The 25,115-nt window shown below is 39.3% G+C and overlaps 1 protein-coding gene and 1 long non-coding RNA gene across 18 annotated transcripts in view; one reads left to right on the top strand and one right to left on the bottom strand.

Moving 5' to 3' along the window:
* Positions 1–25,115, top strand: part of SYNE1 (spectrin repeat containing nuclear envelope protein 1) — a 527,413-nt gene that overhangs the window by 315,559 nt on the left and 186,739 nt on the right. For 16 of the 17 annotated variants that reach the window (XM_008007617.3, XM_073022337.1, XM_073022331.1 and 13 more), the window contains 14 exons: positions 1,154–1,419; positions 3,541–5,701; positions 8,777–9,114; positions 9,310–9,454; positions 10,135–10,353; positions 11,402–11,661; positions 12,961–13,126; positions 13,462–13,614; positions 15,337–15,489; positions 16,089–16,271; positions 17,365–17,502; positions 23,112–23,297; positions 23,485–23,607; positions 23,981–24,163. In XM_008007617.3, the coding sequence (XP_008005808.3) occupies positions 1,154–1,419; positions 3,541–5,701; positions 8,777–9,114; positions 9,310–9,454; positions 10,135–10,353; positions 11,402–11,661; positions 12,961–13,126; positions 13,462–13,614; positions 15,337–15,489; positions 16,089–16,271; positions 17,365–17,502; positions 23,112–23,297; positions 23,485–23,607; positions 23,981–24,163 (4,674 nt within the window). Of the gene's footprint in view, positions 1–1,153; positions 1,420–3,540; positions 5,702–8,776; positions 9,115–9,309; positions 9,455–10,134; positions 10,354–11,401; positions 11,662–12,960; positions 13,127–13,461; positions 13,615–15,336; positions 15,490–16,088; positions 16,272–17,364; positions 17,503–20,055; positions 20,169–23,111; positions 23,298–23,484; positions 23,608–23,980; positions 24,164–25,115 lie in introns of those variants that run through there. The other variant, XM_073022339.1, reaches the window with a different exon arrangement.
* LOC140713144 (uncharacterized) lies at positions 5,712–18,418 on the bottom strand. Its single transcript, XR_012095009.1, has 3 exons — positions 18,098–18,418; positions 17,728–17,823; positions 5,712–6,253 (listed from the first exon to the last, which is right to left on the bottom strand). It is a non-coding gene; the product is annotated as an uncharacterized lncRNA (long non-coding RNA).

The following is a 25,115-nucleotide window of genomic DNA, read 5'->3' on the forward strand; positions in this document are numbered from 1 at the left end:
AAAGTTTTATTATAAAAGGCTTAGTAAATACAGAAATGTCTTAAGCAAATTTAAATCACTTATGCTACTACCATTCAGAGATAATAAACAATGCTAATATTTTGCTGTATTTGTTTTAGATATACACATACTTAAAACATTCAAGATGATACTATTGTTTTATTAACATTTTAATTGTGATTGAACCTAGCTTTAAGGACAAAATTTCATATATCAGTCAGGGGATTTAAGAGATTTTTTTGGGTAGTGGAAGTAAATGGAAATGGGAGTGAGCAGTGGGAGAGTATGGAAGTCCATGAACCAACCCCTCGGAGGAATCACTATCCAAAGAAATGATCCTCTGGCCACGTGTTGGGCTGGCAGAGATGGTATGTTAGAGATTTCTTTTTGCTGTGTATGCAGGGAGTAGATGAATCTAAACCATTGCCTTTCCAGTTGGCGAATGTACTCCAGCCTTCCCCAACTTTGTACATAGCACCACTGCCCACCTGGTGACCCAAGCTACTTTGCCTTGTCTCTTACATTTGGAAGGTTTCTGTCAGAGGCGTTCAAACCAGAGCGACTCCATCTTGAAGAGGGGCTGAGTAAAATGAGGCTGAGACCTGCTGGGCTGCATTCCCAGAAAGTTAGGCATTCTTAGTCACAGGATATTTAGTTAAGGGAACAGGTTCATAATGTTTACTGAACAGATCCAGAACTTGACAGACCCAGGATTTAGCAGACCTAGGAAATGTCCTAATGTCCCGATATCTTGAGAATAAAAGCACTCTTAGTTTAAGAATAAATTTTGAAAAACGTGAACGCTTTAAAAATCCTTAGAAAACGAAGGTCACACTTCAAGGTAAGATAATGACTTTTTTCAATAATGACCATAATGTTTCACATGTATTAGTTTTTCTTTATGCCTTTGGAAATAGTACCATAAAAGAATATACCACAGCTACCCTGAATCTCGCACACATGGGAGTTAACGTTCATAAAGAGGAATGGTGATTTTTAGATTTTCTCTTTGTTTCCCATGACTTGTACATTCTTCAGTTGTTTCATATTAACGAACTTAGAGTGTTCAAAGGTCTTATGTCTATGTCACTCTCTATATTTCTTTGGGGATTTCTTAACACATTACATATTTTTTGTTGCTGTTATCCTTTAGGATTTTGTTAAGAAACTACAGAGCAAACAGGCATCCATGAACACCATAATAGAAAAGGTGAATAAGTTAACAAAGAAGGAGGAGTCGCCTGAACACAAGGAAATAAATCATTTAAATGATCAGTGGCTCGATTTGTGCTGTCAGTCTAATAACCTGTGCCTGCAAAGGGAAGAGGATCTTCAGAGAACAAGAGATTACCATGACTGTATGAATGTTGTTGAAGTGTTCCTAGAAAAATTTACTACAGAATGGGATAACTTGGCCAGGTAACATAAATTATCCGATGGGTCACCAAAATGCTAAGCCAGACATTTCCTAATATCTATAAAAATGTAAAATGTGCCCAGGTGCAGTGGCTTATGCCTGTAATCCCAGCACTTTAGGAGGCCAAGGCAGGTGGATTAGTTGAGGTCAGGAGTTCGAGACCACCCTGGACAACGTGGTGAAACCTCATCTCTACTAAAAATGCAAAAATTAGCTGGGTGTTGTGGTGCATGCCTGTAATCCCAGCTACTTGGGAGGCTGAGACAGGAGAATCACTTGAACCTGGGAGGAGGAGGCTGCAGTGAGCCAAGATTGCACCACCGTACTCCAGCCTGGGTGACAGAGCAAGACCCTGTCTCAAAAAAATAAAATAAAATGTCTTAGGTATATTATCTATTGTTTATTATTATTAATATTGGTAAGTAAAACATCATTATGAACCTAATGTTTTCACCTGGATATAGAGTCATGGTTTTCCTAGCTCGATATTAATTTAACCAGTGGGTAAAAGAGAAATGTTTGAAAATGGTACCATTTTCTCTGTGACCTCAAAGAATATTCTAAAAATATTTCTAATTTTGTTTAGTTACAAGTTATGGGATATCATCTATGAATTCATTAAATGAATCTTTCTTGAACCTATATGCTCCCTAGGTTTCTTATTACGTCTATAAGGTAATGAATGCATTCTGTGTAATTCAGTCAGGTTTTTTTCTTATAAGAGTCTAGAAATTAGTGAACAATCCAAATTCAGTTAATGTGTGTCTTTTGTGATTTTGTAGTGATTGAACCCCTCTTAGCTTTCTTCTTTGAAAAATAAGAATACACACACACATACTGGATCATTATGTAAACCATTCCATACTTTTGATCACTATAATTGCTAAAATCTACACTTCTTCTGCACCAATTTACTAGTTTACAGCAATGAAAACTGCAAACATTGTTCTAGATATCATGAACTCATGGTGGGGTTTTGAGGGGTTTTTTTGGTATACCATTTTCTGGTCTGCTTGCTTTTCTTTGATACTTCACATTTTACTGGTCTTTGGGATTAGTCCAGTCAATATTAACTCATATTTCTGACTTATAGCAGGCCCCGCAAACACCTGAGACTTACTGTGTCCCAAACAGAACTCCTCATACTGCCTCCCAACTCTGCTTTTCATACTTCAGAACTGATCATTTAGTAAAAAAGACTGTAAGACTCCATTTTTTATGTGTGCTTCATAGCACAGGGATGACAATTCTTTACATTTCACACTTATTACTAAAGATTTCTAATGATAAGCAAAAAATATCCAAGTACACAATTAAGTAGCCATTAGAGCTGTTGGTTATACCTTACAGATCATACTACCTAGCACTCTATTTTTTGTTGGACTCTCTTCATAAAAGAAAGCACACAAATCATGCATCACTTATTAATTTCTTTCAGTATCATTTTCTAGAGTACACTAGATCAGTGCTTCTCACTGTTTAACATTACACAAACCATCCAAGGATCTTGTCACCATATAGATTCTGCTCAGTTGATAAGAGCCAGAGGAAGATAAAAGCATATTCTGATTTGATTGGAAGGCATTATCAGCCAGAAAGAAACAGGCAACTTGATTTGATTCAACTTCTAGTATTGACTTCTGATGAGAATTGTATTCCATAGTTATAGCACTTCTGTCAATAAACCATGAATTGAACTACTCCCATTTATTCTAAGCTCAGAAGATCCACTTAAAGAAAATGGTGAAGTGTCAGCCAGAATAGTGGCTCATGCCTGTAATCCCAGCACTTTGGGAGACCAAGGCAGGTGGAGGTCAGGAGTTAGAGACCAGCCTGACCAACATGGTGAAACCCTGTCTCTACTAAAAATATAAAATTAGCCAACCGTAGTGTCGCATGCCTGTAATCTTAGCAACTTGGGAGGCTGAGGCAGGAGAATAGCTTGAATCTGGGAGGCAGAGATTGCAGTGAGCCGAGATCACAGCATTGCACTCCAGTCTGGGAAACAAGAGCAAAACTTGGTCTCCAAAAAGAAAATGGTGAAGTGTAATTTAGCATAGTATGAACCAACATTGATATTGACTACAGCTAATTTGCTCTTATACCTTTCCATGTATTTTCAGATCTGATGCAGAGAGTACAGCTGTCCACCTGGAAGCTTTGAAAAAGTTAGCACTGGCATTGCAGGAGAGAAAGTATGCTATTGAAGATCTGAAAGATCAAAAGCAGAAAATGATAGAGCATCTGAATTTGGATGACAAGGAGTTAGTCAAAGAACAGACGAGTCATTTAGAGCAACGTTGGTTTCAGCTTGAGGACCTCATTAAAAGGAAAATCCAAGTGTCAGTCACCAACTTGGAGGAGTTAAATGTGGTGCAGTCCAGATTTCAGGAGCTAACGGATTGGGCAGAAGAGCAACAACCCAACATCGCCGAGGCCCTTAAGCAGAGCCCTCCTCCAGATATGGCTCAGAACCTTCTCATGGATCACCTGGCCATCTGCAGTGAACTGGAGGCCAAGCAGATGCTCCTGAAATCACTCATAAAGGACGCAGACAGGGTCATGGCGGATCTTGGTCTCAATGAGCGACAGGTCATTCAGAAGGCTCTCTCTGATGCACAAAGCCACGTGAATTGTCTCAGTGACTTAGTGGGCCAGCGAAGAAAGTACTTAAACAAAGCCTTGTCTGAGAAAAGCCAATTTCTCATGGCAGTGTTCCAGGCCACCAGCCAAATTCAGCAACACGAGCGAAAGATAATGTTCCGTGAACACATCTGTCTGTTACCAGATGATGTGAGCAAACAAGTCAAAACATGTAAGAGTGCACAAGCCAGCCTCAAGACTTACCAAAATGAGGTCACTGGACTTTGGGCCCAGGGTCGCGAACTAATGAAAGGAGTCACAGAGCAGGAAAAGAGTGAAGTGCTGGGGAAGCTTCAGGAATTGCAGAGTGTCTATGACGGTGTTTTACAAAAGTGCAGTCACCGGTTACAAGAACTAGAGAAGAATTTGGTTTCTAGGAAGCATTTTAAGGAAGATTTTGATAAAGCTTGCCACTGGCTAAAACAAGCAGATATTGTTACATTTCCTGAAATCAACCTAATGAATGAGAGTACTGAGCTTCATACACAACTGGCCAAATACCAACACATTCTTGAACAATCTCCAGAATATGAAAATCTTCTACTTATGCTGCAGAGAACTGGGCAGACCATATTACCATCACTGAATGAAGTTGATCATTCCTACCTCAGTGAAAAGCTAAACACTTTGCCCCAACAATTTAACGTAATTGTTGCCTTGGCTAAAGACAAATTCTATAAAGTCCAGGAAGCAATTCTTGCTCGGAAGGAATATGCTTCCTTGATTGAGTTGACAACCCAGTCTCTGAGTGAACTTGAAGCCCAATTCTCGAGGATGAGCAAAGTTCCCACCGACCTGGCCGTGGAGGAGGCTGTGGCTCTGCAAGATGGTTGCAGAGCCATTCTGGACAACGTGGTGGGCCTTGGGGAGGCAGTGGATGAACTGAACCAGAAAAAAGAAGGTTTTCGCAGCACAGGTCAGCCTTGGCAGCCAGACAAGATGCTGCACCTTGTCACCTTGTATCACAGGCTGAAGAGACAAACAGAACAGAGGGTTAGCTTATTAGAAGACACCACCAGTGCTTACCAAGAACACGAGAAGATGTGCCAACAGCTAGAGAGACAACTGAAGTCTGTAAAAGAAGAGCAGTCCAAAGTGAATGAGGAAACACTGCCTGCAGAGGAGAAGCTCAAAATGTATCACTCCCTGGGAGGAAGCCTCCAGGACTCGGCGATTCTACTGAAACGAGTAACCATACATCTCGAAGATCTTGCCCCACACCTTGACCCCTTGGCTTATGAGAAAGCCAGGCATCAGATCCAGTCTTGGCAAGAGGAGTTAAAACTGTTGACTTCTGCCATTGGTGAGACGGTGACAGAATGTGAAAGCCGAATGGTGCAGAGTATAGACTTCCAGACTGAGATGAGTCGCTCCCTGGACTGGCTGAGGAGAGTGAAGGCAGAACTCAGTGGGCCGGTGTACCTAGACCTCAACCTGCAGGACATCCAAGAGGAAATCAGAAAGATCCAAATTCATCAGGAAGAGGTCCAGTCCAGCTTGAGAATCATGAATGCGCTGAGTCACAAGGAAAAGGAGAAGTTCACAAAGGCCAAGGAGCTGATTTCTGCGGATTTAGAACACAGCCTCGCTGAGCTCTCAGAGCTGGATGGAGACATTCAGGAAGCCTTACGCACCAGACAGGTGGGTATGATAGGACTTCACTTCTCTTTTTTCCATTCTGCTTATTTGTAACAAGGTACAAGAAATTCATTTGCTTGGTTATAATTGCTTCTTTAATTATTTCTTTCTAAATACTACACAGAAGCATCTTCAGCAGTGACTTAAATGGTTACTTTATTTTTGTTTTTTAATTGAGATGAAGTCTTGCTCTGTCGCCCAGGCTGGAGTGCAGTGGTGCAATCTCAGCTCACTGCAACCTCCGCCTCCTGGGTTCAAGTGATTCTCGTGCTTCAGCCTCCCGAGTAGCTGGGATTACAGGCGCCTGCCACCACGCCCAGCTAATTTTTGTATTTTTAGTAGAGATGGGGTTTCATAATGTTGGCCAGGCTGGTCCTGAACTCCTGACATCAAGTGATCTGCCTGCCTTGGCCTCCCAAAGTGCTGGGACTATAGGTGGGAGTCACCGTGCTGGGCCAGGTGATTTTAATTGTTTATGTGCATGCTGTTCATTTTGTGCGGTTTCCATCTTGACTTCATTTTGCTTATAATAGTGATGTCTCAGTGATCTCTCACCTTTAAAGAGATGATAAATGGTATTGGTAACATAATTCATATTATGTATTAGTACATTGATAGTACAACTGATTAACAGTGAATAATTACTGATGCCCTTTGTAGACAATGTGAAGGCTGGTATTTCTAAAATCAGTGCTAGATGAAGAGTCGAAATGGAGAGAGGCAGATAGACAATGCAGCCCTGACCTTGCTAATAAGCCACTTTTTTGTGGGGTATCCCATTAGTTGCCCCGTCTCTTCACCCCTTCTGTGGGGATGAGTGCTGTCCTTCTTTTGCTTCCCTATAGCACAGCAAAAGAAAGACTGGAGTACTCGTAATTACTTGACTTAGGGATAACAAAAAGAAATGGGAGCATGTACAAAACTTCCCAGATTGGCCTAATTGCAGCTTGCTCTGGGCTTGCAAGTTCTGTGCATTCAAAAATAAGAAGAGGGCCAGGCTTGGTAGCGCATGCCTATAATCCCAGCCCTTTGGGAGGCTGAGGCAGGTGGATCACCTGAGGTCAGGAGTTCAAGACCAGTCTGACCAACATGGTGAAACCCTGTCTCTAGTAAACAAACAAACAAACAAAAAATTAGCTGGGTGTGGTAGTGCATGACTGTAATCCTACTTGGGAGGCTGAGGCAGGAGAATCGCCAGGAGGCAGAGCTTGCAGTGAGCCGAGATCACGCCATTGTACTCCAGCCTAGGCAACAAGAGCAAAACTCTGTCTAAAAATAAAATAAAGTAAAATGAAATAAAACAAGAAGAGAAAAATAGTGGCTAGAGGATTACTTCCTTTAATTTCTTGGCTCCTTTTCTCCATGTCTGTCTTCAGTCCCTCTGATTCTAGGAGATGTCAACCAACCCTTTAGGTAAAAGATAGCTTTCATCAGGATAATACAGCGGCTAACGCCTGGGAGGAGGGCACATCTGAGTTTTAATAGCAGCTGTTTGATCTCAGGCAAATGACGTCCTATAAGGCTCTGTCCCTCTTTGTAGAAGAGAGATATTCATGATTCTTTTATTAGGTTTATCTTCTTAGCATCGGGTCTGACACGAAGTAACCTCAGATGACTCTTAGCTCTCATTTAACTTTATTTTCCGCAAAGATTAAGGTTAACACTTTCAATAGTAAAAATGTTAATATTGGATAAAATCATAATAAACTTCTTCATGTAAAATTCTGACTTTTTAAACTAAAAACTATTTAGTACACTTTAACCTTTTCATGTTGATTCAAAGCTATTGTTTAAAAAATTTTTTTAAACTATTTTTCTAGACCTATTAGTATAAATAGACATATAGAATCTAGAATGTAGAGTAGAACAGAAGTTACCAGAAATTTTCATTCTTGAAGGACATTTGTCAGGTAAGTTTGCTTCTTTTGGTGAGTTTTGAACCAAAATCTTAAATCTATTAAGATGTCTCTACTTGTGCCATCTTGTCTTATTGATTATCTTCGTCCAAATGCCCCATGGTTCCTGGGGCATTTCTTATTTCCTCTGCTGATTCTATGCTTTGCTGTCCCTGTTCTTTCCTTAACTGCTCATCTTATGGGTGCTCATCTTACGGGTACTTTCTCTACCTTTTCTATGCATCTTCACTTGCACAGTCACAGCTTATCTTGTCCAGTCATTGATGGCTGGTTAGAGTGTTTCTTTTCCTTCTGGAGTTGAATGGACCAGCCTTCCAGACTTAAACGTTTCAACTTTTCTATTTTAGTCTCTGTACAAGACACACAGGTTACTGTTTCGCTTCCAGAAATTACTCTCTGGCTCTGTGGTCTGGTAAATGCCAGTTTGGAAGTTTGATGTTGCTATACTTCTTTTTTTTCCCTTTTTTCTTTTCTTTTCTTTTCCTTTCCATGTTTGTTTGTTTGTTAATTTGTTTTTTGAGAGACAGAGTCTGGAGTGCAGTGAAAATATCTCGGCTCACTGCAACCTCTGCCTCTCAGGTTTAAGCAATTCTTGTGCCTCACCCTCCCAAATAGCTGGGATTACAGGCATGCGCCACCACACTCAGCTAATTTTCGTATTTTTAGTAGAGACAGGGTTTCACCATGTTAGCCAGGCTGATCTCGAACTCCTGGCCTCAAGTGATCTGCCTCCCTCAGCCTCCCAAAGTACTGAGATTACAGTCATGAGCCACCATGCTTGGCCGTGTTGTTATACTTCTAACCAATGGAGACATTACTGCACTTTGGTAAACGTTCAGTCTGCCACATATTTCTAAGCATTATATTATTTCTTAGAGAGGGAACTTTCAGAACTAGTCAAGATACTGAAATAAATTTCAATCCCATCTCTGTCCTTATTATTTAATTTAATGGCAATAATACAATTATAACAAGAATAGCAGAAGGAAAAATCAAGGCTAATGATGGATGGCACCACAAAAATATTCCCCTAGCTTATCAATGCACTTACACACATACACCCATGAGACTGAGGACTGGAAAACAAATGAATGAATGAAACTCTTTCCTGCAAATACGTTGCAAAGGAGAGTTGATTATGTTTGCAACTGCTGTTTTTCAGGCTACCTTGACTGAAATGTTTAGCCAGTGTCAAAGGTATTATCAGGTATTTCAAGCGGCCAATGACTGGCTTGAGGATGCCCAAGAAATGTTGCAACTGGCAGGCAATGGCCTAGACGTGGAGAGCGCAGAGGAAAATCTCAAAAACCACACGGAATTTTTCAGTACAGAGGATCAGTTCCACAGTAACCTGGAGGAGCTCCGCGGCCTGGTAGCCACCCTGGACCCACTCATCAAGCCAACAGGCAAAGAAGACCTAGAACAGAAAATGGCTTCTCTGGAACTCAGGAGCCAGAGGATGAGTCAGGACTCTTGTGCCCAAGTGGATCTCTTGCAGAGGTATTTCAGGATGTTTTGTGTTTTATATTTAGTGAAATGAATTTCTACGCTGAAAGTAGTAATACACAAATGACATACATTAGCACATACATGCATTCTTCTCTCTTAAGTATCATGAGACATACTGACACCAGAGCTTCATGTAGAAATACTTGATTTCATGTTACTTATCAATTTCTGTTGGACTCTTTTAAGATGCACAGCTCAATGGCACGATTACCAGAAAGCAAGGGAAGAGGTTATTGAATTGATGAATGATACAGAAAAGAAACTGTCTGAGTTTTCTTTGTTGAAGACTTCTTCTAGTCATGAAGCAGAAGAAAAATTGTCAGAGCACAAGGTCAGAGTTTTGGGCTGTTTTTTTTTTTTTTTTTTTTTTTTTTTAAATCCTTTTTCTATAATTGTAATGGGTCTTTGCAATATGATCAATAAATCTTCATTTCTACCTGGAATTTTTCAATATGATAAGGATGCATTTAACCACATTTTATAGAAGTTTTAAGTTTATTAAATGCTGTTACCTTTTAGGATTTCCGTTGGAAATGCATAGCAAAGATTTTAAAAAGATGTTCAGAGCAATTTGCTTCCGATAAGATGTGGCACTTAATAAATGTCAGTAAATACTTTTTGTTGATAACAGATTAAATAAAACTGAAAAATTAATAACGGAGTCTCCCTTTATCAGAGCAATATAAGGAAAAAATGTAACATACTAAAATATTACCTTTGGTTCACTTACATTTGTGCTGCTTTTTAAAAATGAAAAAAATGTCATCTCAAGTAGCAAAATACACTTTTGTTTTTAATACATAAATAATATTCACCTCACCTCTTTAAAAAGCTTTAAGACTAACTCTGGTTAAAAAATAAACATAAAAGAGTACCTAGAGGAGAATAAATGTATATGTAGAAACATTCCCTTTTGCAGGTAATGTTGGGCTTTACCAACATCCATAGAACTTAAAAAAAAATTAATCTCTCCCTTGTCTCCTCTCTTCCGTCCTCCACCCCCAACTCTAGGCTTTAGTGTCCGTGGTTAACTCTTTCCATGAGAAAATCGTGGCCCTTGAGGAAAAAGCTTCACAACTGGAGAAAACCGGAAATGATGCCAGCAAAGCTACCCTGAGCAGGTCAATGACCACCGTCTGGCAGCGCTGGACACGCCTTCGAGCTGTGGCCCAAGACCAGGAGAAGATCCTGGAAGATGCAGTAGATGAGTGGATGGGCTTTAACAACAAGGTAGTTTCCACTGTCCATGGGCTCACCTTTCTTTCCTCACTAATTATAATGTATTTTGAAACATGGTATTTTGCTGCTTTTTGAAGTCAGCCTTCTGAAAGTAATAAAGGCTCTTTCAAATCTCTGTTTCAATGACATAAAAACTGAGTTATGAAACAAAGTACAAAATGCAATGTGCAGTTTAGTCCCAAGTCACGGTCAAATTATTTCAGTGAGAAAAACCAAGCAAATAGATTTTGAAAGGAGAACAAGCCCATTTTGCCCCATTTGTTTTCTTAACTGGCCTTGTAAAACAACAAGATACTTTTTCTTTACCATGAAACCTGAAAATGAGCAGAAATTTAACTCATTACCGAAAATGTATATTCAACGTTTTCCTTTTTGGAGTCTTGCTTGTTGCCCAGGCTGGAGTGTAGTGGTATGATCTCAGCTCACTGCAACCTCCGCTGCCTGGGGTCAAGCAATTCTCCTGCCTCAGCCTCCTGAGTAGCTGGAATTACAGGCACCCACCACCACACCCAATTAATTTTTGTATTTGTAGTAGAGATGGGGTTTTGCCATGTTGGTCAGGCTGGTCTCAAACTCCTGACTTCAGGTGATCCGCCTGTCTCGGCCTCCAAAAGTGCTGGGATTACAGGCATGAGCCACCACATGCCTGCCTGGCCACTTTTTCCATCTTTTAAAGGTTTAATGTTTTAAGTCATGTCTTCCTTTATGATTTAAAAGTATTCATTTATGTTACCTTAAATATTGGAAAGAGTATTTTGTTTTCTTAGTTTAAAAAAAGAAAAAAAGCTTTTTCTGTATTAAGTATAGTCTCTGATTGTCCTAATATTATTTTGAGATTAAAGCTTTAAACCCAGAGGTACAGAGGTGATATCTCCTTTCATGTTAAGACGGTGGCTCAGGTTCCAGTTTCCTAAAATATGGAATTTCTACCATCATCTTTAATTGGCTTCATACACTAGTGTGTGGCTTTTATGGGAATGACCCTATTTTTTTCAGTTTATTTATTATTGAACTTCATAGTACGTACATTTGTCATCAGGTTAAAAAGGCCACTGAAGTGATTGATCAGCTGCAAGATAAGCTACCTGGAAGTTCAGCAGAGAAGGCGTCGAAAGCGGAACTCTTAACTCTTCTTGAATACCACGACACGTTCGTTCTGGAGCTGGAGCAGCAGCAGTCGGCCTTGGGCATGCTCCGGCAGCAAGCCCTCAGCATGCTCCAGGATGGAGCCGCCCCGACCCCCGGGGGAGAGCCGCCGCTCCTGCAGGAAATCACCGCGATGCAAGATCGGTGCCTGAAGTAATGAAGCATCTACTTTCATTCTGTTATTAAACTTGGCCTTGACCTAAAGGGATAAGCAGGGTACTTGAGTATGAAGGTGCTGCTTCACACCACCTTAAAAATGTGGGGATCTCTTCCCATCGCCCTTGCTTTTCGGTTTCTTTGACTCTTCAATCATTTGTCTGACAAATACATATCTCACAGTACTTAGAGATACGATGAGAACCATGCAGACTCAGTGTCCGTCTTCATGCTGTTTACAGTCAAGCAGCAGAGATAGGCAACTAAGGCAGCCTTTCAGTCAGGTGTGAAAAGGGAGCTGAGGGAATCCGAAGCAGAGACAAGCAGCCGAGGAGAGGAGTCAAAGAGGGCATCCCTTCAGAAGGAGAATTTAAGCAGAAGCCTGAGCAGCCTGGAGCTAGGCATTGAGTTTTGCAAACAGGGGAATGACATGTAAGGAAGGAAGAAACATGTCACTTTCAAGGAGCTCCTTGGGTGATGCACGGAGAGGAAGGGTGATTCAAGAGAAATGAAGCCTGAGAGGGAAACAGTTGAGAGCTATTCAGAACTTAGATTTGATAAAGCTTGAGAACTCATTGGCTATCTGGGGTGACAGGGATATAGGAGCAAAGATGACACCACAGTCCAGGTAAATAGTAGTCATTGATTGGCAGTGAATTTAGTAGAAAGAGCAAGTTAATGTTGATATACAACCAGCCCTGATTCACTTCTTGGGCCAGCGAAAAAATATTCATAGATAATTTAATTTCTACATTTACAAATATTACCTCATTCATGTCCTTGCATTCACCTCTTTCCCTTATAGGTGATGTGGGGGTAACCTAACACTTCTTAAATTTACATTAATTCAAATAAAGACTTGAAATTTGGACATTATTAACATGATTGATTATGAAATTTCCAAAGCTTGATTTTTTTCTTTAAAAACTGCTTTCTAATAGATAGCCATATATATTCCAGTTATACATTACTTTTAAATGTACCATTTTAGTAGATTTCCAAAGAGGAAGTAAATAATGAAATAATCTCCAGGCTATGTTAAATAGGAAATTAATTGCAATTCAGTGGCATGTGAGACAGTCAACTCTCAATTTTTCAAGGACAAATTATTCACTTTATATGACATTTATACATGAACTGAAGTGTTATTTGACAGTGTTGAGGAAGTGTCTTTACTTGCAAAAAAGATACTAGATTTCCCATTTCTGTATATGTATTGGATAAAATGTTGTCAAGTATTAGGGGGTTCCTTTCACTTCACATCACTTCTGTTTTATCTCTGTAATGTTTCTGAAGCATGCAGGAGAAAGTGAAGACTAATGGAAAGTTGGTGAAGCAAGAGCTGAAGGACCGAGAAATGGTGGAGACTCAGATCAATTCTGTGAAATGTTGGGTTCAGGAAACGAAAGAATATTTAGGGAATCCAACAATAGAAATAGATGCTCAACTTGAAGAACTTCAGGTACAAAAAAATCTCCTCATTCTCTTTACCCCTCATTTCAAAAACAATTGCCCTGATTTTAATTGAACATACTTGTTTATATTTATTGAATATTGAATTTAAAAATTTCAGAAATGTGTTCTATGGAAGGTATTTAGTATTACTTCATGGGATTTTCCTTTGTTTTTTAAAGTGAACATGCTTTATATTCAGAGACAAAAGAAGAGTGTTGTATTATTTTAAGATATTTCTCTAATTCCACACTTAATTATATGTTGATGAACAATGTACAGCCTTGTCTATAACAGTCTCTTTAAAAGGTTCCCCAAAATTTCTTATTTTGATCTTTTCTTCAGATTCTCCTAACAGAAGCCACAAATCACCGACAGAACATTGAAAAAATGGCAGAAGAACAGAAGGATAAGTACTTGGGTCTTTATACCATATTACCTTCTGAACTCTCCCTTCAGTTGGCTGAAGTAGCATTGGACCTCAAGATCCGTGATCAGGTAAACCTATGATCAAGAGTGTCTTTCTATTTTGTTTATAGGGTCAATCCTCTTGTGTCAAATATTTTTGTTTCTTTAAGAAGAAATGCATAGTCCTTTTTGGTATTGAGACCAGAGCAAGATTTCTCTCTCTGGTCTCATGAAAAGCACAATTTCATGTAGTGAAAATAGGCTCAAATAACATCTGTATGGAAATATAATAGATTTCTAGGACTCTCTTAGTGGCTTAGTGCTAAAGCTATTAAAGTTTAATTAAAACCATTCTATATGAGACAAAGAGAAGACATACTACAATTCTAAAGTGCTACATGAAATAGAAAGTAATATCCCATTTGTACGAACTGTCAAATTCATACAGTTGTGCTCTACTTTGGAAATCTTCAATGTATGATGCAAGTGTTTTTAAAATCTCATCAAAATCCGATCCTACTTTATCATGACTTTGACCTAAACTACTAATATGTGCTATTTACTGTTTTAAGTATTTAATTGATATATTTGGTTTTTCTTCTTAGACATTGGAAGATCTATTGGGAAGGATGACTTGGCAAGTTCATGGTCTTTTTATATTTTTGAGACAGAGTCTTGCTCTGTCCCCCAGGCTGGAGTGCAGTGAAACAATCTCAGCTTACTGCAATCTCCACCTCCTGGGTTCAAGCAATTCCCATGCTTCAGCCTCCCAAGTAGCTGGGATTCCAGGCATGCACCACCACACCCAGCTAATTTTTTGCATTTTTAGTAAAAAGAGACAAGTTTTGCCATGTTGGCCAGCCTGGTCTCAAACTCCTGGCCTCAAGTGATCTGCCTGCCTCAGCCTCCCAAAGTGCTGGGATTACAGATGTACACCTCTGTGCCCAGGCATGGTTTTTTTTTCTTCCTTTTTTTTTTTTTTTTTTGGTTCAAATGTAAGCTTTTCTCTGGATTAATTTTCCTATCATAGACTTATTCATATGTATTTCATTTACTTTGACACGCAATATAATGAAGGTTAAACACATCATTAACACTCTTTTAATGGTGTGTTTTCCCCCTACTAAAGAGGTTTTTTTAAAGATCTTTAACTATATAAAGAAATGTTTCTTCTCTTTAACATCTTTTCTTCAGCATTTTATTCTAAGCAATAGTGTGAATGTTTGTTATCAAATCAAACCGAAGTCATTGGAAATTTGTAAATGCTAACTGCCTTTTTTCACCTTCCTTTGCATTGGATGTGCTTTATACTTTGTTGGCATATGATAGAGTTGTAGTTGGAAAGTTACAAAAAGAGTTAACAGATCTTTAACAGTCATTGATTAAAAGGTGCTTGGAAACAAATCAGTGTTCCTCCAACTGTTTGGGAGCATTTTCCATCCTATGAAGAAAAAGGCTTAGAGGAGTTTGTGTGCTCAGGGTCATTACATTAGTTAATGGAGAAGATAGGATTCAAACTCAGCTATCTACACAACCATCTATAATGAGTATTCTGTAAATATGTAATAAGTGAATTCCTCTACACACATTGCTTGTATCTTTGCTGGAACACAAGGAGTGCAGTAAATACATAAAGATAGTGAAGTCAGGGAAAGCCGGGAGAGCTTGTAACTAACCGTACATCTCTGGTGTGAGCAAAGGTATCAATGCCAAAGCAGTTAAAATGTGTCTTGTCAACATCATTTGAGACATTTAGTGTATATTATACAATTTTAACCATGGCTTGTTTTGCTGTTCTCACTGATTTTTTAGATCCAAGACAAAATAAAAGAAGTTGAGCAGAGCAAGGCCATGAGCCAGGAACTCAGCCGGCAAATTCAGAAGATAGCTAAAGACCTCACAACTATTCTAAATAAGCTGAAAGCGAAGACAGATAATTTAGTTCAAGCTAAAACTGACCAAAAGGTAAGAAGTAGAATTTTAAAGGGTGCTACTGAATGAATTAAATAGTTTTTGGAGTCAGTTTTACTTGGGTATACAGGATAAAAACCTTTTAGGAACCTTTATTAAAGCCAAATAGTAACAGCAGGCAGTAAAGAAATGTTATAACTGAATCTACACAGATCCTCTTCCATAATTTATCATTATAATTGAACAGTATTAATAAATATACCTGCACCAGTGTGTAAGGAAGAAGAGTGTCAAAGGACTAAGTGATGATTTAGGAATGCAAGTATATAAATTCCAAAGTGAATTGTGTCCTTGGTAGCTAAATCTGTGTTCTTCCTCTGTTGATGAGTTCAGGGACTGTAATCCTTTTTGGGTGGGGCAGAAGGAAAATGTTAGCCTTCTCACTCAGCCTCATAGGAAACAAACACCAGGATTACAACATATCCTGCTCTGCCTTTCCAACCGAAGAAACAAAAATGACCTGATCATGGTAGAATTACAGTAAAATTATTCATTATAATATTTGGCTTTGACAAAAATCAGTCTGATCTTGGAAAACCTGAAGAAATTTATTTTCTATTCTCTAATGTTCTTTCATTTTGATGACCATCAAGGTGCTGGGAGAGGAATTAGATGGTTGTAATTCAAAGTTAATGGAATTAGATGCAGCAGTACAGAAATTCTCGGAACAGAATGGCCAACTGGGTAAGCCACTGGCCAAGAAGATAGGAAAACTGACTGAACTTCACCAGCAGACCATTAGACAAGCTGAGAATCGGCTCTCCAAACTCAATCAGGTATGTGTTCCGGACCAGAATTCCAAATCCTCTAAGGCAGAAACTTCCATGTTCTGCTTTTCTCTTTTGAAAATAAATAAACATAAATAAAAAGATAAAATGGACAATGAGAGAGTAGTTTAGGTATAGCTTATTTCATGCTACACTTGTGTTCCTAAGACTTAGGTGTAAACCTGCACTTCTTTTATATCCAGTCGTATGATAAAGTCACTGACAAAGGTGGTCCTATAAACAGACTTTGGGGTGAATATTTTGTAAAATGGAGAAGTATGTTGTGAAATGAATATTCACCCGTTAACATGTTTTATGAAATCAGTTTGGGGTTAATTCAAGTACCTTTAAGTAAGCTACATATATATTAGCTTACATTGACTTAATAGGTTCAGGTTGCACATCTGTAATAATTGTTGCATATAGACTAGACTTTTGAAACCGATTAATATAATCAGGGACAAGTTAAAACTAGGAGTTGGCAACCCATTGATTATAGTATTGAAACTTTGCCTGCTGTAATCCCCACTTGCCACCTCCTTACCCAGGGGAGGGTGAAGGAAGGGATAGAAGAAGGCCTGGCATGGTGGCTCATACCTACAATCCCAGTACTTTGGGAGGCTGAGGCAGAAGGATCACTTGAGCCTAGGAGTTTGAGACCAGCCTGGGCAACATGGTGAAACCTACAAAAGATACAAAACATTAACTGGGCATGGGGACACGTGCTTGTGATCCAGCTACTTGGGAGGCTGAGGTGGAAGGCTGAGCCTGTAAGATTGAGGCTGCAATTAACCATGATCCTGCTACTGCACTCCAGCCTGGGTGAGAGTAAGACCCTGGCTAAAAAAAGAAAGAAAAAAAAAAAAGAAAGAAAGAACAAGAGGAATAATTCAATCATATTAAGAATTTGAGCTTTATCCCAAGGTCACTGAGAAGCTTTTGACAGATTTTCAGCAGGGAAACGATTTTTTGATACCATTGAATATCATAGATATTATAACTATCAACCCCTAAGATTGTTGTGTCCAAAAAGAGAGAAGACTGATTTATAGCTCAAGAAACTAAGTTTACATTTGTTATCTTAATGTTATTGGTTTTTCAGGCAGCATCACATTTAGAAGAATACAATGAAATGCTTGAATTAATTTTGAAGTGGATTGAGAAAGCTAAAGTCTTGGCTCATGGAACTATTGCATGGAATTCTGCAAGCCAGCTTCGGGAACAATATCTTTTGCATCAGGTAACCTTGGGAAAAATAATTTTTAAAAAGTAACCAAGGGCAATTTGATTTAACCGGGCAGACTGATACAACACTTAGAGGGCCGTGATGTAAAATTACTGGAGCTATCAGATAAAAAGAATGCTAAGGTACCCCTGAGTTGTTCAGTAGTTGGACAGAAAGGAACTTCTCGTGAAATTTCATGAAATTGAATAAATAAATATCCTTGATCTTCCCTAAACTTACCTTACACCAAGACGCAAACCAATCAGCCTTGTAGAACTCATTTTCTGTAGCTTCTTTGAAATAATTATTTGCAGGGATTTGATGGGAAGTTCTTTCCTGTGAAGAGATGCAATTAAATGTGGAAAGATTCTAGACTCCACACTCAGACTGGTGGGAAAATCAAGCTCCGCCCTGCAGGGTTATGTGATTTGGAGCAGAATGCTTTGCCTCTCTGAATTCTGTCTTCTCATCATTTGTATGAAGATGTAAATAACATTTGTATTTCAGACTTACCATGAGATCAAATGGTTTAAGGTACATACGTGCAAACATCTATCTGGCACATACATCTGCCTCCTCCCTCAGCCCTCACCCAGGCCTGTCGTCTGACCTTCCACAGGAGGTTGGGCAGCCCAGAGCAAGCCACGAGTCCACATCCACATGCTGGCTATGTTACTTCATTTCCTCTGAAGTTACATGAGAAGAATGTTCCTTTTCTCTCAGTCACGTCATCCAGGAAATTATTTCATCCTTTTGTAACTTAAGCTTAAATTAGACCCAGATAGCTAATGGGCAAGTTATCTTATAATAAAATATAGGGTGACTTCTATTGGAGTTACATGGGTATCTTTGAGTATTCTAGATTTTTCTCTCTTATATTATTTATGTATCCTTGTGGCCTTTAAATGAATCCCCGTATCCATTCTTGCTTACAGGGTTCTAGATAAGAGCTCATTTTTCCCTTTTTGGAATGCTTTAACAGCTCCTAATTTTTCCCTATATTCACAGCCTTTCTTCTCTGATCAATCTTGTGTACTCTTCCCACAGTGTCTTTCTTAAGCAACTCCAATCTCTTGCTTTAAGATATGCTTAGATATGAACAGACAGGACTTAAGTTACCACTGATTTGAAAACAATGAAAAAAGCCAACATCCTTAGAAGTCTAGAAATGTAAATTTCAGCCAAAAAAAAGAGGAAGAAAGACAAAGTTAACTGTCAAGTTCATAACTGTTTCTTTCAAGTTCATATTTATGGAAGTGAGAGCTCTCAAACATTGCTGGTATCCTGGTAAAATCTCTTTGAAAAATAATTGACAAAATATATGATGATTGTCAAAAATGTTACTACTCTGGGTCAGGCATGGTGGCTCACACCTGTAATCCCAGCACTTTGGGAGGCCAAGGTGGGCAGATCACAAGGTCAGGAGTTCAAGACCAGCCTGGTCAATATGGTGAAACCCCATCTCTACTAAAAATACAAACATTAGCTGGGTGTGGTGGTGGGTGCCTGTAGTCTCAGCTACTTGGGAACCTGAGGCAGGAGAATGGCATGAACCCGGGAGGCAGAGGTTGCAGTGAGCCAAGATCATGCCACTGCACTCCAGCCTGGGCAACAGAGTGAGACTCCATCTCAAAAAAAAAAAAAAAAAAAATGTTGCTACTCTGACCTCCTTTTGAACTCCTTTTTATGGCTATAATCCAAGTATAGAAAATATTTTCTACAGTATTAATAACTATATTGAAATTTTAAAGAAAACTTAAATCTGAAATAACCTTTTACTGAGTAAATATTTGTATATAATAAAATATAATGAAGTCTTTAAGGTGATCATGACCTTTTTTTTTTTTTTTTTTTTTGAGACAGTGTTTCGCTCTATTGCCCAGGCTGTAGCTCAGTGGTGTGATCTCGGCTCACTGCAGCCTCCACTTCCTGGGTTCAAGCGAATCTTGTCCCTCAGCCTCCTGAGTAGCTGGAACCACAGGCACGCGCCACCACGCCTGGCTAATTGTTGCATATTTAGTAGAGATGGGGTTTCGCCTTGCTGGCCAGACTGGTCTCAAACTCCTGGCCTGAAGTGAGCCCCAACACCTTGGCATCCCCAAATTCTGGAAATAACAGGCGTTTGTTTATTTATTCAACAAACATAGAGTCCTTTCCCAAACTAGGCCTTGGGTAGGCATTTAGTGTACAAAGAATATTTCCTGTCCCCACCCCAGGGAGTTTATTATTTAGGGGAGGGGACAGATAGAAGGAGACAGTACAATATAGTGTGATTAGTGCAGAGACAGAGGGCCCAGGTGCTGAAGGAGCCCACAGGAGGGTCCTCAACCCAACCACCCACCAGGAGTTTAAGAGGAAAGCGCAGAAAGGCTTCTCAGGAAAAGGTGATGCTGGGCTGAGTCCTGAAAAACATGACAGCCTACTTGTGGAATGTGTTTAGATAAAAATGCATGCTGAAATCCTAGCAGTAAACGTGAGGAGTGTTTTTTGGTGCTGGTACAAGGGATAAGACATAAGAATAGAGAGATAAGAGAAAGATCCTCAAAGTCTGTTGGGAATTTGAACCTTATCCTTAAGTCACTCTGAAGCCTCTGAAACAATATTCTGCCTGCAAGGGACAAGTTCAGACTTGTATTTTCAGAAAGCAAATTTAGCAGCCTTTGGAAAACACATTGAGGAAGGTAAGACAATATAAAAGATGGTTTCAGTATTTCAGTAGATGACAAGGCCTCTCTTTGGAGATTAGGAGGAGAAGACAAAGTCAAGAGATACTAAGCAGCTAGAATTCTCCAATTTGGAGACTTGAATTGGGTGAAAGAGAGGGAGGAGTCAAGGATGATTCCCAGGCTTCTGTGGCTTGAGCAGTAGGGTGGGTTGACTGCATCATGGGGCACAGTGAAAAAGACACCAGGTCCTGAGATGATCTGGTTCAGAAGCTGAAGAGAGAACGCAGACTGTAGACTCTATTTTGGTGAGGTCTTGCGTGCACCCTTTAGGAAGTAAAGCAGCCTGTGTTTATTTAAAAAGAATGCACTGTGAGAAAAGCCATTGTGTTTTTTGGGAGGCTGAGGGGGGTGGATCACTTGAGGTCAACAGTTTGAGACCAGCCTGGCCAACATAGTGAAACCCCATTCTCTATTAAAAATACAAAAATGAGCTGGGCGTGCTGGGGAGCGCCTGTAATTCCAGCTGCTCAGGAGGCTGAGGCAGGAGAATCGCTTGAATCTAGGAGGCAGAGGTTGCAGTGAGCCTAGATGGCGACATTGCACTCCAGTCTGGGCGACAAAGCAAGACTCCATTTCAAAAAAAAAAAGAAAGAAAAGAAAGTCTATTGTATTTTTCCTAATGTCAGAGATGTGAGAACCAGAGTGACTTTACAGGGGCCTGAATAGGGGCTGGGTAAATGAGGATGAGGTCAATGGAAATGAGTAGCATTCCTAGGTCAGGCATTCTTAGGCACAGAATAATTATGGTTAAAGAGACAGATTGATAATGTTTACCAAAGAGACCCAGGACTTAATAGATCTGGGAAATAATAGACTCAGGAAATGTCCTGATGTCCTGGTATCTTACGAATAAAAGCGTTCTTGAATCTATATTTAAAAAAATATTTTTAACATAGATTCTTGTGGAAGACAGCAGTTACACAAAGATTAATAGTCTTTTGTCGCAGGCCCTTGTAGAGCACATCTCTGCCGATTTTTCGCTTTGTTGTCTTATGTGTAAGCAGACATCATGCCTAAGGTGGATGCATTCCTCTTTCTGCTTTTGGGAACACCCTACTTTGTCAGTGGAGTAGCCATTCTTTCATCTCTTTACTTTCTTAATAAACTTGCTTTCATTTCACTCTGGATTTGCCCCAAATTCTTTCTTGCACAAGATTCAAGAACCCTCTTTTGGGGTCTGGATTGGGACCTTTTTCCAGTAATGCTAATGTCAGGTGAAAAAGAAAGATGGAAAACTATAGTTATGTTAGGGCCTCAATTATTAATACCTAAAAATATGCCCAAATGTATCAGCAGTTAACTCTTAAAGTTATTTCTGGGTTATAAGATGATGAGATATTTTGTTTTCTTCTTTATATTTTCAATATTTTCCAAGTCATATATTTTCTGTTTAATATATTTATATATTAAATATATATTTAAATCATTTATTAATAAATATACTTAAATTATACATTTACATTAAATATATATTTAACAGATTATATATATATCTCCTTACTATATATATTTATCTGTAAAAATAAATATATCTTGTATAGGGGCTGGGCGTGGTGGCTCACACCTGTAATCCCAGCACTTTGGGAGGCCGAGCCTGGCAGATCACAAGGTCAGGAGTTCGAGACGAGCCTGACCAGCATGGAGAAACCCCACCTGTACTAAAAATACAAAATTAGCTGGGCGTGGTGGTGCATGCCTGTAATCCCAGCTACTCAGGAAGCTGAGGCAAGAGAATCACTTGAACCCAGGAGGCGGAGGTTGCAGTGAGCCAAGATCATGCCATTGCACTCCAGCCTGGGCAACAAGTGTGAAACTCCGTCTCCAAAAAAAAAAAAAAAGATAAATATATCATGTATAAATATATATCTTATTATATATCCTATACAGATAAATATTTATCTGTTAAGTATATCTTATTATATAGCTTAGATATATATTGATCTGTTAAATATATATATGTATAAACATTTATTGCGAGAAAAGAAAGTACTTCATTAAAAAAATACAGTCTATTGCCTAAGAATAATATCCTATTCTTCATTTCTCCTCTTTACACATTATACACCCCACTAACTGCACATTCTAGGTTCACCCACCTCTGTACCTAGGCAGATGCTGTTCTTTCTGTGTGAAATGTCTTTCCTCTTCCCCCTCATCTGTCAGATTGCAAACATCCTTCTGACTGGGCTCAGATGTGACTCTTCCCGGAGACCTTCTCCCAATTTTCCCCAAGTCTCAGTCATCTCTTCACACTGGCTTCTGTTTCATTCTACTTTCCATGAAATGTACATTGTATGGTTACTTATCCATTGTATTTCTGCTAGACCCAGTAGATGATAGCATTCTAAATGATCAGGGCTGTTTTTTCTTCTCTTGATATTTATCGCACGTATCTTCTACCCCTTTGTCTCTTAAAGGAAGTGAGCCAAGGTTTTTGCTTGTAATACTCTTGTTCTTATTTTCATTTCTTAGGTAAATATGAACTTCAGTCTTAGCTATAGAATATGAGAGCTGAAAAGTAATTCTTTAGTTTAAATATGAGAAAAGGTAGACCCAGAGACACGAATTAGACACTGAGTATGTTTGAGCTTTTCACTGCTAGAATTCCTGTGTTCTGGCCCTCACGAGGGTGCAGCTTGGGTTTGACAGAGCAGGAGCCCCATGGTCCCACGCGTAGTATGACATGTGACCTCTGCACATTGTTTACAGTTCCTGAACTGTGATTTCTTTTTCTGTGAAATAGTTACAATAGTAGGTGACTACCAACTAGAAAGTGGTCACAGGGGGGTCGAAGGTGAAACACAATAACGGACACACAGAACTTACACAGGGCGCTTTATGCCGTGCCATATTGAATATCTACATGTCAATGTCATGAATGTTGACAATTCACCCTAGACCCTGCTGGAAGAATCCAAAGAAATCCACAGTGACCTGGAAGTAATGACTGAGAAATTACAGTACCTCACTAGCGTGTACTGTACAGAAAAAATGTCCCAGCAAGTGGCAGAACTGGGACGGGAGACTGAGGAGTTGCAACAGATGATCAAAATTCGTTTGCAGAACCTCCAAGATGCAGCTAAGGTAAAAAAAAAAAAAAAAAAAAAAAAGAAAGGAAAAGAAAAAAAATAAACAGAAAAAAAAGTCTGTCATTAAAAGAAATGCCACTGTGGAAACAGTGCTCACCTGTGATGTGGTTTCTTGGCTGTGATGTTATTCTTCACCTATGACTTTGGGCTTCAAGTACAATATATTGATATTTACTCTCTAGGATATGAAAAAATTTGAAGCAGAGTTGAAAAAGTTACAAACTGCCTTGGAGCAAGCCCAGGCAACCCTGACTTCTCCGGAAGTTGGACGTCTCAGTCTCAAGGAGCAGCTCTCTCATCGGCAGGTAAGCCGAACTAACTTGGAGTAAATAGGGACAGGGACCTATACTTTTAAAAGAGGATAGCAAGGAAAAATGCCTCCTAAACTCAACACAGTTTTTTTTTTAAATTTATTTTTAAATAGAGACAGGGTTGCCCTATATTGGCCAGGCTGGTCTCGAATTCCTGAGCTCATGTGATCCACCCGCCTCAGCTTCTCAAAGTGCTGGGGTTACAGATGTGAACCACTGTGCCCAGCCCCTAACTCAACACGGTTTTAAAAATGTTTTTGCAAAATGTTTTTAACTTGCAACATAACTATAATTTAGTAAGTGCCTCTTGCTTGCGAAATAAATGATTTAAATATTAAATTTTTGAACTATGAAATCGCATTTTCAGCATCTGTTGTCTGAGATGGAGTCACTGAAGCCGAAGGTGCAAGCAGTGCAGCTCTGCCAGAGTGCCCTCCGGATCCCCGAGGATGTGGTCGCCAGCTTACCTCTGTGTCATGCTGCTCTGCGGCTGCAGGAAGAGGCCAGCCGGCTGCAGCACACCGCCATCCAGCAGTGCAACATCATGCAGGTAGGTGAACGGTGCCCACGCCAGCAGAGCAATTGCTGATGAATCATGGGCTTCTTTTCTTAGCATTGTGTGGGCTCAGCCATCAAAACACATCCAGGGTGTTGAATCTGACAGGCTGTTGTGGTTTTATAAAATAAGGAGATTAAAATGCTGTCATTTGGATCACCCACAAAAGCCTGGGGAATGCTATATAAAAAATATCCTTGATGAAAATTATCTTTTAGTGATATTTTTAAATAAAGAACTTGTAAAGATTTATTTCTATGCAATGAAATGTTTTTATCTCTTATTATTCACCTGAGAATCATCTACAAACTGATAATACAGGTTTACTGTTATCTTGTGTTACAGAGTTTTTTCATATTTCAGCTTATCGAGGCATTAAATCCATTTTCTTTTGAGTGCCTAAAAAAAAATGCACTCACGTATAATTCTTAGTCTCTTCACCTAGTAAGAGAAAATCATTTACCAGGAAGAAATGACACTATTTACCTTATGTTTCCGTTCAACTAATAATTCTTGCTTTATCCAAAAATTGTATCAATAGCATCTCATTAAAATAGTTAGTGGCTCATTTGGTCAACTATCCTTTTCCCCTGTTATCTTGTAATTTGTTGGACAGAAAACTCCTGAGGGTAAAAGTTATGCATAATTCATATGTATATATACTTTTGTTTGGTAGAGATGGGGGTGTCACCATGTTGCCCAGGCTGTATTGAACTCCTGGGCTCACATGATCCACCTACCTTGGCCTCCAAAAGCGCTGAGATTACAGGCTTGAGCCCCTGCGCCCAGCCCATAATTCGTATTTTTATTCACTACTGTAGCACTTAGTTAAGTGTCTTACTTATATATTCAGTATTTGTTAGATGGAAAAATGAAATAATGTTTCCTACACTGCTTCACCCTTTCTGACTATCATATTCCATCTTCAGGATGATATCGATAGGGA

This window comes from Chlorocebus sabaeus, chromosome 13, assembly GCF_047675955.1.
Source record: "Chlorocebus sabaeus isolate Y175 chromosome 13, mChlSab1.0.hap1, whole genome shotgun sequence".
Classification (NCBI taxonomy): Eukaryota; Metazoa; Chordata; class Mammalia; order Primates; family Cercopithecidae; genus Chlorocebus; species Chlorocebus sabaeus.